At 24.6% G+C, this 15,578-nt stretch overlaps 1 protein-coding gene across 1 annotated transcript; it reads left to right on the top strand.

Annotated features, from left to right (window-relative positions):
* Positions 1-13,376: 13,376 nt before the first annotated feature.
* Positions 13,377-14,780, top strand: LOC145845745 (kelch-like protein 32). The gene has a single exon (XM_082952813.1). The coding sequence runs from the start codon at positions 13,377-13,379 to the stop codon at positions 14,778-14,780; it is 1,404 nt and encodes a 467-aa protein (XP_082808939.1).
* Positions 14,781-15,578: the final 798 nt, after the last annotated feature.

Genomic DNA, 15,578 nt, shown 5'->3' with positions numbered 1-15,578 from the left:
GTGTATCTAAAAGTCACTTAATATAATAAGCTGAATAGAAGTAAAACTTCTTTAGTGTAACCTTTTGTAAAACCAAAAGATTATTTAAAGGTCAATAAAACTAAAACTTAAGCCGCAAAGATTTTGGAAATTTGAAATTTGGCCCGCGAGCACCAAATCCCTGCCGACCCCTGGCTCAGATATTCTTTTATCTGTTATTTGTTACTACTTTTAGCTTTAAGAACAAACCATTTTTCTAAACACATTATAGTTTTCTGTTCTCGGAGGACAATTTAACATAAGTAAAGTGTCTTTTTTCTTCATACTGTTTTTTTTTTTGTATAAATTTTTACTTAGTATAAACCAGGGGCGTCGCGTGGGGTGGCACACTGGAGCTGCAGTCCCACCTATTCAAAAAAAAAAGAAGAAAAAAGAAAATTTTCCTGTATTTCAGTTTTCCTGCTTTTTTTCATTCAACTTAACGATAAATTTGTTAGTTTTTCAAATTTTACATTCAGTTTTCAAATATTCGTTAAATGGCTGGCGCTGCAAGCTAAAACTGTGTGTGCTGCATTTTAAACATATATAAATATCCTATACAAAAAGTTGTTGAAAAGCTTATTTTTAGAGCTGCATTCATTGCAGCGCTATGTGAATTAAACTGAATATAAAGAATATAGTGAATATGAATATATTGTTAATTAGTTTTTGAACATTATACATTAAAAAAAATACTAAATGTAAACAGGTTTAATACAGTGAAAGTAAAGTTTAGTTTTTGAGGTGAAAGTTGCAAGATCAAAACCCAGTGGTCAACACATATACAAAAAAAACTATACAAGCCAAAAGTTCTAACAAGTTTTTAAAAGATATTATTTAAAAAAATTCAAAACTCAATAAATTTGTGTGTGTTTTATTAATAATTCTTTAAAAAATGGTCATCATTTTTTTTTTATATCATAATTTTTTATTCCAGATTACCTTAAAGCAAACAAAGACTACCTATCTTATTTACATAAAATAATGAATTTCTTTTAAATATAACTAACTTTGTTTTTTGATAATTTTTAGTATTGAAATAAGCAAAATGTAGCTAACAAGTTACATGCAAGTTTTAAATGTAAATGCCTTATATTAATAATAAAATTTGTGTAAAAAATGAAAATTTTCATAGAGATCTACAACCTAAAGTTTTCTCAACTTAATGTAAAAATATTTAGAACAAGATTATGATGAAAGATATTTAAAAAAATATTTTAAACTAAAAAATACCCAAAAATTAAAAACTCTATTACTAAAAAATTTAAAAAAATCTTAATTATTTTGCTATAAAACTTTGCTAACAATTGCTGAAAATAAAGGAAAAGGTAAGATATAGTGAAATAGTTTTTTTTTTGTAAAATTCCTTACATAAAGAACCTGTTGTTGCCCTAGTTTTGTTTTAAGCAATTATTTGATTATGATCAAAATAACAAAAAAAACTTTTGAAGAACTCTGATACCACTCCATGATTTCTGTATGGTTTGACATGAATTTTTAATTGATATTAAAGCATTTATAAAATAAGTTAATACAGCTTGAGCTTACTTTGTAGACTTTTAAGTAAACTATAAATTGTTTTGAATTGATCTTTGAATTGAATTTTGACACATAGTTAATTAAAGTTGGAGAGCACTAAAATTTTATAAAGAGATTGAAGTACAAACTGACTTAACAAAAGACAAACTAGTTGTTTATCTCCAATTTGATTTTTTAGGCAAATACATTAAAGTTTTTAGATAAACTTACTTACAAAACAGAAGACAGTTCTCATAGTTAAACTTATATCAACCTGTATTAAAACTAACAAGTCTCATCTATTTAATTTAAATGAAAAAGTTGTTTAATATTTAAGACATAGGGGGTCTACCATATTTTTATAACAAAAATTAGCATTAGAAATTGTATTAAAGCGTTACTTATATATTACAAGATACTTTTCACATTGAAAAAAAAATACTAGCTTTGAAATATCAGTACTGTGTGAAAATTTTCACAAATAGTTCAACACAAGCATAATAATTTTTTTAGGTTATTTTAAAAAATAACAACATGCAAACTACAAATTATAGTGAATGGAATGTGGATCAGCTTAAACACTTTGATAAAAATGCTTTGTCTGAGGTTGAAAAGCTTAAGTTAAAAAACAGCAGACCAACACCAGATATTTCAATTACCCAAGAGTGTACATCAAGAGGTTTGAAGTTTATTATATGACTGAGCTAAAAGTTTGAACTATATGAAAAAATGTAATTACATTTTATATATGTATTTGTTAGTTTAAAAAGAAAATATATTGTGAGGAAAAAGTTATTATGTTTACAAAGGTTATTGCAGTTTTAACTAAAATATTAGCTTTATAACTTAAAGTCTTTAGAGCTAAAGTATATTTGAAACATTGTTTCATCCTAATAAATTTTTTAGGTGAGATTAATTAAGATTATATTGTTTTGTGTTTTTGATTAATATTAATAAGTATTAAAGTTTATATGTTACTTTCAAACTTTTAATTTTTATAGTTTGCAAATAGTGAACTACTAAAAATATTTTATTTTATTTTTAATTCTCTGTACTGAATGCTACTTTTGACTAAACTTTATATTTTATTTTTTTCAGATACATTATATGTTTTTAGTTAGTATTTCATTAATTAGATGCTAATGCTTGTAGGTTAATTTACAAATTTTATTTTTTTAGTCAACAAATTGTGAACTATCACATAGATTTTGCTTTGTTTGTTAATTTTGTATATGAAAACTAATTCTGACTTATATTCAATTATGTTTTAAGTAAAAGTTAGTTGTTTTAGATAATTATTTTTTGATCCTAGATATAAATTTTTAAAGGTTATTTTACAACTTGTAGTTATTTAATTTGCAAACAAAGACCTTTTAAACAAATTTTGTTTTATATTTTATTATCTATTTTGAAAGCTAATTCTGACTAAATTTTGCTTTTTAGTTTTTTATAAGTGATATTAAAATTATATATGTTTCAAAACGTATGTAGAATTTTGTTTAATTTTTTAGTGTGTAAAACTATTTTAAGAATAAAGTCAATGCTGTAATAGTTATAACTTTTCAAGACCTTTGTGTTGCATTGTAAAAGTTTTAAAAGAAAATTCCTTCTCTGTGATTTTTTTTTTAATTATAGTCTCATTTTTTACTAGTGAAAAACAAGTAAGTAACTCAAAAGAAACAAAGTTACTGTTTAAAACAATTTGTTTTTAATTGCTTTAAAAGTTACATTACTTTTTGAGTTAACTTTATAATCTACAAAAAAGTTATTAACGAAATTTTTTGATCCTTAATTTTAATTTTTTTTTAAATGTTTTCTATTTTTTGTTTGTAAAAGCATTGATGCTTAAATAGTTAAATACGTAGTTTTAAAATCTTTTTTAAAGTTGTATTGTAAGAAGATATATAAACAAGAAAAATAAAAAAATTTTAATCTATAAAAAAAAAACTTATTTTGCTCTTATAATTAAGTTATGTTAATACATACAAGCTTTTTATCAATGTATGATATATTGTAAATTTATGTATTATATTATGATAAAAATTTTTAGCAACATAGTAATCTATTTCCTTGGTTAAGTACTTTTAAACAAATTTCTCGTATATTTGAAATTAAGTATAAAATATATATTTTAAGTATATCATATTCTTTTTATATTCATATTAAGAAGTATTTAAGCTAATATCTTAATGACTTTTAGCTTGAAAATTTCCCTATTTCTCTCTTACTCCTTGATTTTTATTTTAGTGTTTCAATTTAGGGATTATTTTAAGTTGACAACTCAATCTGCAGCACCCCCTAACAAAAATACCACGCGACGCCACTGGTATAAACACTTTAAATAGTAGTTTTTAATTGAATTTTTTAAACCAGAAAAACAAATGTTTTCTTTCGGAAATAAACTAATACTTCTTTTAGAGCAAGTTTTTTTATAATCTATAATCAGTACATTTAATCAACTTGAAAATAACATTTAATCTTATATATTAGACTGGTTTTACCTTGTAATGAATACCAGTTTTACTGCTGTTCTATTTAGTTGAATATTTAGTATTATAAGTCAGTCAACCAGAAAGCAGGTTTATCTGAAGCAGGTTTACATATTTTGAAGGTATAAACCAGCCACATTGTAGTTGCAGTGATATTTTAGCCAGACTATTTAAGATGGTGCTCAAGAACTGAACTTATTTGTTAATATGTTGTTTATGGTTTTTTTTTTTGTACAATGTATTATAATTTATTTATTGATTGTTATTCCAAAGTTAATTCTTAATTTAATTCTACATTGTTATAGTAAATTCCTGTTAGATTTAATTCTTGTGTAAAAGTTTTGACCAAAATTAAAGTATTTTTTAAAGTTTGATTTTCTAAATTTTTAGCGTTTAATATATTTTTTAATATGAAATATAACCAACAAAATTCATGCCTAGATTTTACAAGTAGTATAGTATACCTAAAAGTATCATTTGGTTAAGGGTTTCTCAAACTTTTTTTTCAAGTGGCCCCCTTTAAAGAGATTAAATACGCTATGGGTTCTCAACAAAATTACTCACAAAGCTACCATTAAAAGCACCTAAGACCTTTTTTTTTCATTACATCGACAACTCGAGAATATCTAGTGTAAGTTTCAAAACACCTAAGACATTTTTTTTTTATTTTTGCTCTACATCAACAACTCCAGAATATCTTTGAGTATCTGTCATGGCCCACTTTGAAAAACCCTGGTTTAGTTCTAAGTTTAGTTAAAATTGAGTACAATTTGTTTTTAGTGCTGTTGTACATTACAGTATATCCTTAAAAAATTTAGATTAAGTTGCTATATTAATATATTAAACTTGAGTACAATAAATGCAATTAGTCCAAAGTCAAACATTTTTTTTCAAAGTCTGACTTAAGGTTATACTGTAATTTTTTAACCATATATAATTTAAACAATAATAGTTATTATATGTTTTACTGTTTTAGTATTATCTGTAGTTAGTATAACTAACTTTATATTGTTTTTATTGTTAAATTTTTTGAATACAAATCTCACATATGGAGTGTTAATCATTAGAACACAAGCTGTGCAAAAAATTAAGAAGCTTAAAACCTAAAAGTTTTCTAAGAATAGTATGTTATCAAAAATAAAAAATCTTTAAGTTATACATATTTTAAAAGATGAAGATATTTGATTTTGAAGTGAACTTCTTTAATCATTATAACAAATAATGCTGCTTTTATATAAACTATAAAAAGGCAAGTATTCCTAATAACATTCATTGTTTATATACCTTTACTGTTCATAACTATTTTTTAAAACATAGAATACTTTAGAGTAAAGTCTGCAATTAAATATATCGTAGATGATTTGACTTTATTTATAACAGGGTTTCCCAAACATTTTTCAAATGGCCTTATTTATGAAAATTTTAAAATCTGCGACCCCCTTAAACAAGTTTACTCAAAAAGCTATTGTCTTTTTGGTCCATTTTAGAAAACTCTGGTTTATAAATTACTGTCAATGTTTTGGGAATTTACAGCAACTATTTTAATGCAAAATTGCATACAAAAGTTAATAAAAAAATAAGTTTTAATTATTAACTTAAACATTCTGGATTTACTAGCCAAAATAAGTGATAACTTAGAAAAACAAAATCAACCACATATATTTTAATTGTGTTAAGTCTTTGAATATTTTGAAACTGAATACCAGTCTCACTGCTGTTTCATTTAGTTGAACATCAAATATTTTAAAATCAGTCAACCAGAAAGCAAGTTTGAATTTCAAGATATAGTGATTTAAACCAGACACATTTTGATTGCAATGACATTCTAGTCAGGGCCTTCCAGATGAAGTTCAAGAACTGAACTTAATTGTTCTTACATTGTTAACTGTTAAGTACCGTTTTAAATAATGATTATTAATACTTATATTTGATTTCTTGATTTAAATTCTTAGTACTTAAATTTTAATTAAATTATACATTGTTATTGTATATTGCTGTTAGATGTAGGGTTTCTAAAAAAATTTTAAAACCTGGAAAAACCTGGAATTTTACAATTTAGGCTAAAAATCCTGAAATTTGAGAAAATTTTAACGAAACCTGGAATTATAAACAAAAATCACTAAAAAAATCTAGAAAAACAGAATTTTAAACAATTATTACATGTTAAGTAGAAAAATGTTTATTCTACACACAAAATCAGGGTTGCCACATGGTCAGGAAATCATGAAAAATTTTAAAAATGACAAAAGTCAGGAAAAAATGGGGAGTTAAAAAAAAAAATCAGGAAAAGTCAGGAAACTTGATAAAAATTAAAAAAAAAAAGTCAGATTATGTTGCTTAAAATTTACAAAATTCCATATTTTCCAAAGCCTTCAAATGGTAAAAACTAATTAAAAATCACTTAATGTCAGAAAAAATCCCAATTTTTCTAAAAATTTACAAAATTATTTAATATCCAATTCTTTCATCTGGTATAAATTAGTAAAATATCCTTTATAAAACTGCAAAGTTTTTCTGTTAACATATTGAACAAGTACCCTACTTGAACAAGCAGTTTTGTAAGCATTTTAATATTGATGATCTGTAGCAAGGACACTTCCATATTGAAACTGTGATGTATACACAAAAGTTTATTTTAGCATAATTTTAGAATCAAAGTGTTTTTTGTTCAAGTAACTAATTGAGTTCTTTAAAATTAAGCAGTTAATTTAGTATTTTATGTAACAAACTGATTTGTATACTTAACCTCTTTATAATTTTTTTTAAGTTGTTTAAATTTATAAAATAAGTTATTTCGAGATGTATTTGCCAAGATTAAGTTTACTTATTATTTGTATTTTTTTGTAGAATAATTTAAGTTTTTAAAAATAAATAAGAGTATGTTTATTTGTTACAAACTTTAAACTAATGATAAGAGGAAATTGTTTATACACCAGATATATAGCTTACTTTTTTATGTAATTTTTTACAGTTACTTGAGTATATTCTTTTTGAATTGATTTTTAGTTTCAGGATTTTATATTAAATAATTTGGGTATTATTTTATTAAACTAAGTGAACCATTTCTATAAGTAAAACATGTTTTAAGTAAGTGTTTTTTATTATTAGATATTTTTACCTTCTAGGTTGTTTTACAACTTTTATACTTAGTCTGACTAAAATTTACTTTTAAAACTTCTAAAAGATTAAGTTCTTTATTGTTTTAAGTTTTAATTGTAAAAATTCGTTATTGTTATTAGGTTTTAGTTGTGAAAGTTCGTTATTAATTTAAGTTTTTAATTGTAAATGTTTCTCATATGTTGTTTCATTTATTTAGATACATGTATGCAAGGAAATGCTAAAACATTGTGTCTTTTTTCAGACAAGCTGTGTTTTTAAGGTAATAATACAAGTATTTTGCTGATAGAGATGTTTATTGCAAAAACATCAATCATACACAGATTGTTCAAGTGATATAATGAAAGTTTAATTGATTGAATTAAGCAAAAAAATTATTATTTTAACCTGTATTGAAATTAGATTGAAAGCTTTATGTAGTTTCAAAGTGTTAGATTATGTATTTTAGAATAAGTTTAATTTAAGAGTTTGATTTAGAAAAGTCAGGAAAATGTTGGTAAAAAGTCAGGAAAAAGTCAAGAATTTTTTTTCAGCTTGATCTGTGGCAACCATGCAAAATCTACTACACAAAAAAAAATTGTCATCATCAAGATTTTTTTAACACAAGTTAAGTAGCTTTACAAGATACTTTTAATGTTTTTATTTTATTTAATACATTTTTTACCATAAACTTAACTTTAAACTAAAAATAGACCCAAAAATGTGTACTTTTTAAAAACCTGAAGACAAATTGTTTCAACCTGGAGAAAATTTGACTTAAACATTTTGCAACCTAAAAATTTATTGTTGTTTAAAAGTTTTGACAATATTTAAAGTGTTTTCTAAAGTAAGAACCTTTTATTTTTTAATGTTTGATATGTTCTTTTATATAAATATAACCACTAATATGCTTAGTTTTTATAAGTAAGTTTAATATCTTAAATATCATTTAGTTCTAAATTAAATTGAACTTAATTATGGTTTTTAGTGTGGGGTTTTGTACACTACTGTGTAACCTTATATTTTTATATAAAAAGTTTTAAAATAAAAGAATTTCATTAACTACCTTAATTTAAAAGCATTGTGTTTTTTCATGACTACTGTGATATTTTGAATTTAAAGCCTAAAAACAGTTTATTAAAGAATATATTACTTTATAAAACTTTATAGTTTTAACTTGGTGTTAATTAGCTGGGTTTTTAGTTGTGCCTGTCATTAGGTTCTAGGTAATTTTTATGCCATTACTAATAATATTAATAAAATTTAAAATTTTATAAGCGGAGTGGCACAGGATTAAATTTGTTTATTTAATAATTAGTAACCTTAAAAAATGATTTATCAAATAAAGTCAAACGATGCTTAATTACTATCTAACTTTTAAAGACATGTTTTCAAAAAATTTTGCTGCACATAAATAGATTTTCTACAACTAAAACAATTATTATTAACATAGCATTGGATTTTTTTCTTATTTTTGTTGAAATTACTGCAATGTTTTTCCTTTTTAAATAGGTTATCATTAGTATTAAATCTTTTATTGGAACATTAATGAGCTAATAGTTTTTAAAGGGCTAGAATTGTTTTTATTGTGTTACTTTTTCTTTAGGCTGTTTTTGAATGCTACTGTTCTAAAAATTAAACACTTAAAAAATATAAAAAATTTAAAGCCAGTAAACAAAAGCATAAGTAAAGTTTCCTTTTAAAAAAGTTTCCGTAAAAAATTTTATGTTAATTTTTTATTGAAGTTTTAGTGGTATCACAGGTTAATCCAGAAAACTTGTGTAAGTTCGCCGCTGGTCTATACAATATCTATTTTCTGATGATAATTTTGTTTCAATCATATTGAGTTATATTTACCTAGTTTTACTATTTAATTAACAATATTAATTTTACACAGAAATTTACACCTTAAATTAACAAAATGAAAAGAACTACTCCAGCAAATTATCAAGGTTCATCACATGAAAGTCTACCTGGTAAGACAAAGAAAATAAAAGTTAATACGACAAATGAAAGTTCACCAATAAAAGCAATTCATCTTGTACAAATACTGGTAATTCTCTTTATGTCAAGTCATGCAAAGAAAATGTCATGGCCGACAATTGTGTTATTAGAGCTGGTTAGAATAGTTTATATTCTTATAACATAACACACTAAAATATATTAAGCAATTTTTACCAATTACTCTAAAGATTAAGTTTTAGATCTAAAGTTTTAGAAAATAGTTTTAAAATCCTTACACACTTTTTTAACTTAATTCTAAAATATTTATTAAAATACTTTTTTTTTTATTGTTATTAAATTTTTAGAAGAATGTAGTATTGATCTTTTTAATTTTAATATAAACTTAAAACTTTAACTTCTGATAGTTTTTGTAAGTACACAATTCTGAAGGTATAGTTGTCAAAGAGTTTAATATTATACGGTCTTAATATTTTAAGGATTATAAGCTCATGTAGAACATAAAGAACAGTAAAATATACAATAATGACTTTGTTTTGTTATTCAAGTAAAACTTTAGTTCACTAGATTTTTACTAAAACTAAGTTATACTAAGTTTTTATTTACAAAAGTTTTTAGTAAAGTTTTTTTTTTTCTTTTTAACGTTTACTGCAACAACTTATTTTAATAAACTATTTGCAACATTTTATTATAACAGTGAGCATGCTTTTTAATTTAAAATAAATCTTTTAATGTTCAGTAAATTTAAAGTATTTAAGATTATATAATGCTATAAGAAGCGACAACAAATCCTATGAACAGTAAGTTACATTTAAAAAACTGCTTAGAATAGAGGGGAGGGAGTAGAACATTTTTTGGTAATATTGCAACACTCAAATGAGGATATATGATTTGGATGTATTTTCACTACAATAAAAAATTCAAAAAGTAATAATAAAATCAATGCTCAATAAATTAGTTTTATCCAAAAAACACATATTTTTGATTTTTCTTCTTAAACACTAATAAAATCACTTATCTATGTCCTAGACTTAAAACTTATATCTTAAATGAAGCTTATAACTACTATAGGCGTAAATTAAAGACTTTTCAACTGCTATTGATGTATTACGACATCATTTTTGTACAAAATATACTAATGTTTTTTTATACATAAGAATATTTTGCTGTTTTTACTTTTAGTTTTTTTGATTTAAAGATGTAAAATATGCTTAGTTAGCTATCCAGAAAGATGTTTTTGATGTAGTTTCATTTCAATTGCATATTGATACAGATTTAAAATAGATTTTAAATCACTTTTCGTCATTAGAAAATATGATTATTGAAAGCACATGCCTAAGAGTTAAAGTTCTAGACCTGTATACCATAGAATCTGCATGTAAATTTATTAAAATAAGTTAATTTTGTTGGTTGAATGAAAAATAGTTTACATTTAAGTTGATAATATTTATTTATCTGTTTGAAAAAATGTTTTAAAATTAAGTATGTTATTGTTTACACATTATCGTTAGTTAAATCTTATAAATTATTACACATGTAAATTAATTACAACTTGGTTTGTTAAAATGTTTCAATTCTTTATTTAATTTATTTTAATATTGTATTTATTTATATAAATGATATTTACAAGACGCAATTAGCAAGGTATAAACTTTTATCTATATAATATATAAAAGCTTATACCTAGCTAAGAGCTATATTATACGCATAATAAAATTCCATTTTATTACATATTGAGTTTATATTTACTGTTATTTAATTATTGTTGAATAATAAAAATTATTAACGTAGTGAATTCTGATTCATAGTAGAAAAATATCATAAAAAATCTGACATGATAGTAGATGTGATTTACTCTTTTGTTAAAATAGTATTATTAAGTTTCTTGGGACACCCACTTTTTTAATCTCTCTTGGATTTGCTCAAGCGCACTTTTTTGAATGAAACAGTTACTACTGTAACTAAAAAGTTTCGTTTTACTTTGGTTTTAAATAAAACATATCCTTCATCAAATGCTTTGGTTTTATTTTATATTAATATCTCTAGCATTTGTTGTACGCCAAAATTGAAAAAGATGCAAGACAGTGTTTTGCATATTCAAAAGCCCTTTTGTTGCACGAAGGCACTTTTGCTGGAGCAGAAAATTTTAAATTTTGCATAGAGATATTTTTGCACGGTTTTTTTTTTCAATTTCATATTATTTTTTTTTTAATTAGTTTTTTTACTATCACTGTTACCCCTAACCCTTACCCTAGGTCGGTAAGTTGTTTTATTTATTTATTTTTATTTATTTTTTTTACATTTACGATTACCCCTAACCCTTACCCTCGGACGGTACCTTTTTATTTAAATATTTTTTTTTATATAATTTTTATTAGCTATTTCATTTTTTTACTCCTAACCCTTATCCTCGGTCAGTAACTTATTCTTTTCTTTTATTATTAAATTTTATTTAGTTTTATTTCTGTTTTTTTTTCTGTATTCTTTTACTCTCGTGTAAAATGTATTTCGTGCAAAATTGACCCTACGTACAAAACCGTCTTCGTGCAATTTTGTTCCGTCGTTCAATTTTTGTACTCGTGCATATTTGGCTTCGCGCAATTTAGACCCGTTTATGTATAATATACCTCTTAGCAAGGTATAAGCTTTTATATATTATATACTTAAAACTTTATAGCTTGCTAAGTGCACACTCTTGTAAATATCATTTATATAAGTAAATATAATATTATTTAACTGCTAAAAGTTTAAAACTAAATTGGATATGATACTAAGCTTTTAAATTAAAGAATTAAAACATTTGAACAAACTAACAAACTAAGTTGTAATTAATTTACTTGTATAATACTTTATAAACTTAAACTAATAGTAGTGTAAAAACAATAACATATTTAAAGCTAAAAAACTATACACAGAATTGTAAATATTTTTTTTAATTAAATAAAAGCTCTTAATACTTTTACAATAAAATTACACTAAATAACAGAAGAAGAATTTCCTATATCAGAAAAAAAAAGTACAATTTAACAGACAAAATTTGAATTTTTTTGTATAATAATGACGTCATAATACATCAAAAGCAGTTGAAATGTCTATAATTTATGCCTGTAATTAAAAGCTTTCATTTAGTGTATAAATTATAAATTAAGGACATGTATAAGTAATTTTATTACTGTTTAAGATGTGATTTTTGATTAAAAAATATGTGATTTTTGAGTTTGAAATTCGGTTTTTGGGCAGAAAGTTTTTTTTTTGAATTGTTTTTAATAAAATCTTTTTAATGAACCGAAAACACATCCAAATCATATCTCATAAGTCTAGCAAACATCACCGAACTAATCTCTACCCCTATTTAGAGTATAATTTTCCTAAACTTTACAAACAGTTTTAGTTTTTAGAAAGACCAAAAATCTTGTAAAATTATTTACTTATACTAAAGTACAAAATAATAAAAGAGATACCTTGTTTTAAACTAACAATTTTTTCAGATAGCTTTAAAATGTCTTTTAATCAAGTAAGATTTTTCAATAATAGTAACCTGCCGCTTAGCTACGCACTTTGAACACGGCGTAAAAATGTTTATCTAAGAAAGTTTGATCTTTATTTAATTATACTACGCCTAATACCCAAACATGTTAAAATCCACTAAAGATTACATTTGACTATTACTCCAAAATACCCAAAAATAAAAACCTTCACCATAAAAAAAAATATTTGTAGAAGGAATAAGAAATTTAAAGCTTTTATTTAAATATAAATTTGTTCGAACCACATACGTTTAATATATCTTTTATTTCTTTGTTCCTTGAAAATTTATATAGCATACACATATGATTATATACAAATGAAGATTTAAGAAAACATTGATTATGCTTTTATTAGTTTGTGTTTATGCATAAAAGATTATTTAGGGTTGTAATTTTTTTTTAAATTAACTGGTTGCCTAGGAAAAAAAACGATACTTAAAAATAGTGTTCATAGTAGACTGTAGTTTCCTCAGTCAAGACCGGCAGTGATGGATTTAAGAAAGAGTGCTTGACATTTTTAATATCTTAAAAGTTTTTTTTTACTTAGTTCATTTATATGTGCTTATTATGGTTGCAACAATTTAAGATCACTTAAGGTAGTTATGATATTTCGACTACTTAAAGTTTTTTTAGAACTCCGTATTAGTTTTGGTGTTTTTATTAAATTTTTTTTTTAATACTGTAAGATTTTGTTTATTTTAACTGTTTATTCAATAACTGATAACAAGTTTTATTTAGTAGTTAAAATATTATATTTGCAGAAAATATGGTTTTGGACGAAGACAATCTTATACCATCAATAAAAACTTACAAGATTTTATTAGCTGAAGAAATTAGAATAAACAGGCCTATGAAGTTGAAAGTTGATCTAAATAATTGTTTAGCTCTTTATTACTTGTCAAATATTTTCAAGCTGTCAACTCCTTCAAAACATTTTAAATTCTTTATTGAGCGATTTTTCTCAACAGTTGCTGAGTCTGGCAGCTTTTTAGAACTAGATTTTATCTCGGTAGGAAAAATACTCTTAAGCAGTGGGTTAAACATTGATTCAGAACTGCAAGTATTTTATGCAGCAGATAGCTGGTTGTGCCATAACATAACTAAACGTCGCAAATATGCAAAACAACTATTATCCAAGATCCGACTTTCGCTTCTATCGATTCCAGCTTTGTACAACATATTGGAAAATAAATACTCTTTAAGCGCCACCAATGAGTGTGCTAGCTGTATTAAAGAGCTTTTATGGAACAAACAATATTTAAACACAGAAAATTTCAATGTTGCTAGAAGGTACTGCAACCAAAATAGCTTTGATATAGCTGTTTTTGGAAGGACGTATAACGAACGTAAATTAGTTACTGTTGTTGGATCGTTTTACTCTAACAGTGATTTCAAAATAAATAGTTTGCCACAAAGAAATATGATTTCATTATATCCTAAATTTATTTGCGTTAAAGGTAAGGTTTATGCGTTTGGACCCATCGAAAGAACTTTTGAAAGGTCCATGATGTCAGTTTGCAAATACTCAACTTCTACTGACTCTTGGGAACTTTTGTCTGATACATTAGAAGACCGTGGTTCTTATTCGTTATGTTCTTTTATGGACAGTTTTTATATCATGGGAGGGCACAGCAAGAAAAAATACGTAATAAACTCTCTAAAATTTTGTACAAAAATGCTTAAATGGAAAAAAGTATCCCCAATGAGCCAACTAAGAAGTGATGCTGCTTGCTCAGTATTCGAAGGAAGAATTGTCGTATCTGGTGGTTTTGATAATACTGGTATATCAAACACTGTTGAAGCATATGATCATGTAGCTGATACATGGACAAATATTCCAAATATGATTGAAGATAGATTTTGTCACAAATCAGTTGCAGTAAAAAACAAACTGTTTGTCGTTGGTGGAGTTAATACAAAAAGTTTTGAAGTTTTTGACTCACAAACTGATAAATTTACTTTGTTGAAAGAACCGCAACTAGGTTTTAGAAAAACATTACATCAGCCTGTCGAAGCGATCACAATTGGGAGCAAGATTTTTGTGTTTAAGAACGAAACAAATGTCTTGATTTATGATCTTGATAAAGATGAATGGTCAGCAAAATCGTTTGAAGCAATAAAAAATATAGCATTGTTTTCGTGTACGAAGCTACCTGTAGAGATGTTTTAATGAATAAGTGGAAAATCACGTCTGAAACGAAAAAATATGTAGAATTATGTTTTTGTTTGTGTAAACTTTATAATATTTTAGTTTGCATATAATATTTATGATTAAGTAAATTATTAAAATAAGTGTTTCTCATTTTAAAGTTTAGTAAAGGTTAAGCTGAAACTTTTTTGGAATTTTTAAATGCTAAAGATTTAAACAAACTATTTTTTGTAAACTTTATGTAAGTTTTTTTAAGAATATTTGTAAGTTAGTAAGCTCAATAACAATATATGTTTTCTTACATTTAATGATTTATGGCGACATTTAACCTATTAATATATGATTTCTATGTTTTTTTTAAGTTGTAAGTACTTGACTAATTTTATTGTATATCACTAAATATTATGATTATACAATGTAATAAACGTTACACGGAAAGTTCAATGCTGACGTCACTGATTAATGCCAGTAAACGGTTAATCTATATTTTACATCATACATGATTTCAATCATTTCGGTTGGGACTGACTGATGAGTCCTGATCAGGACAAAACCGGTCTAAGTCTACCGAAGGTTGTGGTTTGATGATCGAATTGGTATGATCAAAGCTATTGTTAACTTGAAGTAAATATTATCGTTTCAACAAAATAAATTTTACTTGTTTTCTACTGCACCCCAATTGGCTAAAGATATTTTCTATATTCCGTGTACTTGTCTGGTTTTAGTGTGAGTAACTTGAGTATTTATAATTAAGAATAATAAAGGTTCTTTTTGAGAATTCTATCCATGGTAGACATTGTATTATATTAAGTACATGGT

The sequence above is a fragment of the Thalia democratica genome, unplaced genomic scaffold, assembly GCF_965202585.1.
Source record: "Thalia democratica unplaced genomic scaffold, ktThaDemo2.hap1.1 HAP1_SCAFFOLD_162, whole genome shotgun sequence".
Lineage (NCBI taxonomy): Eukaryota > Metazoa > Chordata > Thaliacea > Salpida > Salpidae > Thalia > Thalia democratica.
The sequence above is the reverse complement of the archived record's forward strand: the minus strand, read 5'-3'. Positions and strand labels throughout refer to the sequence as shown.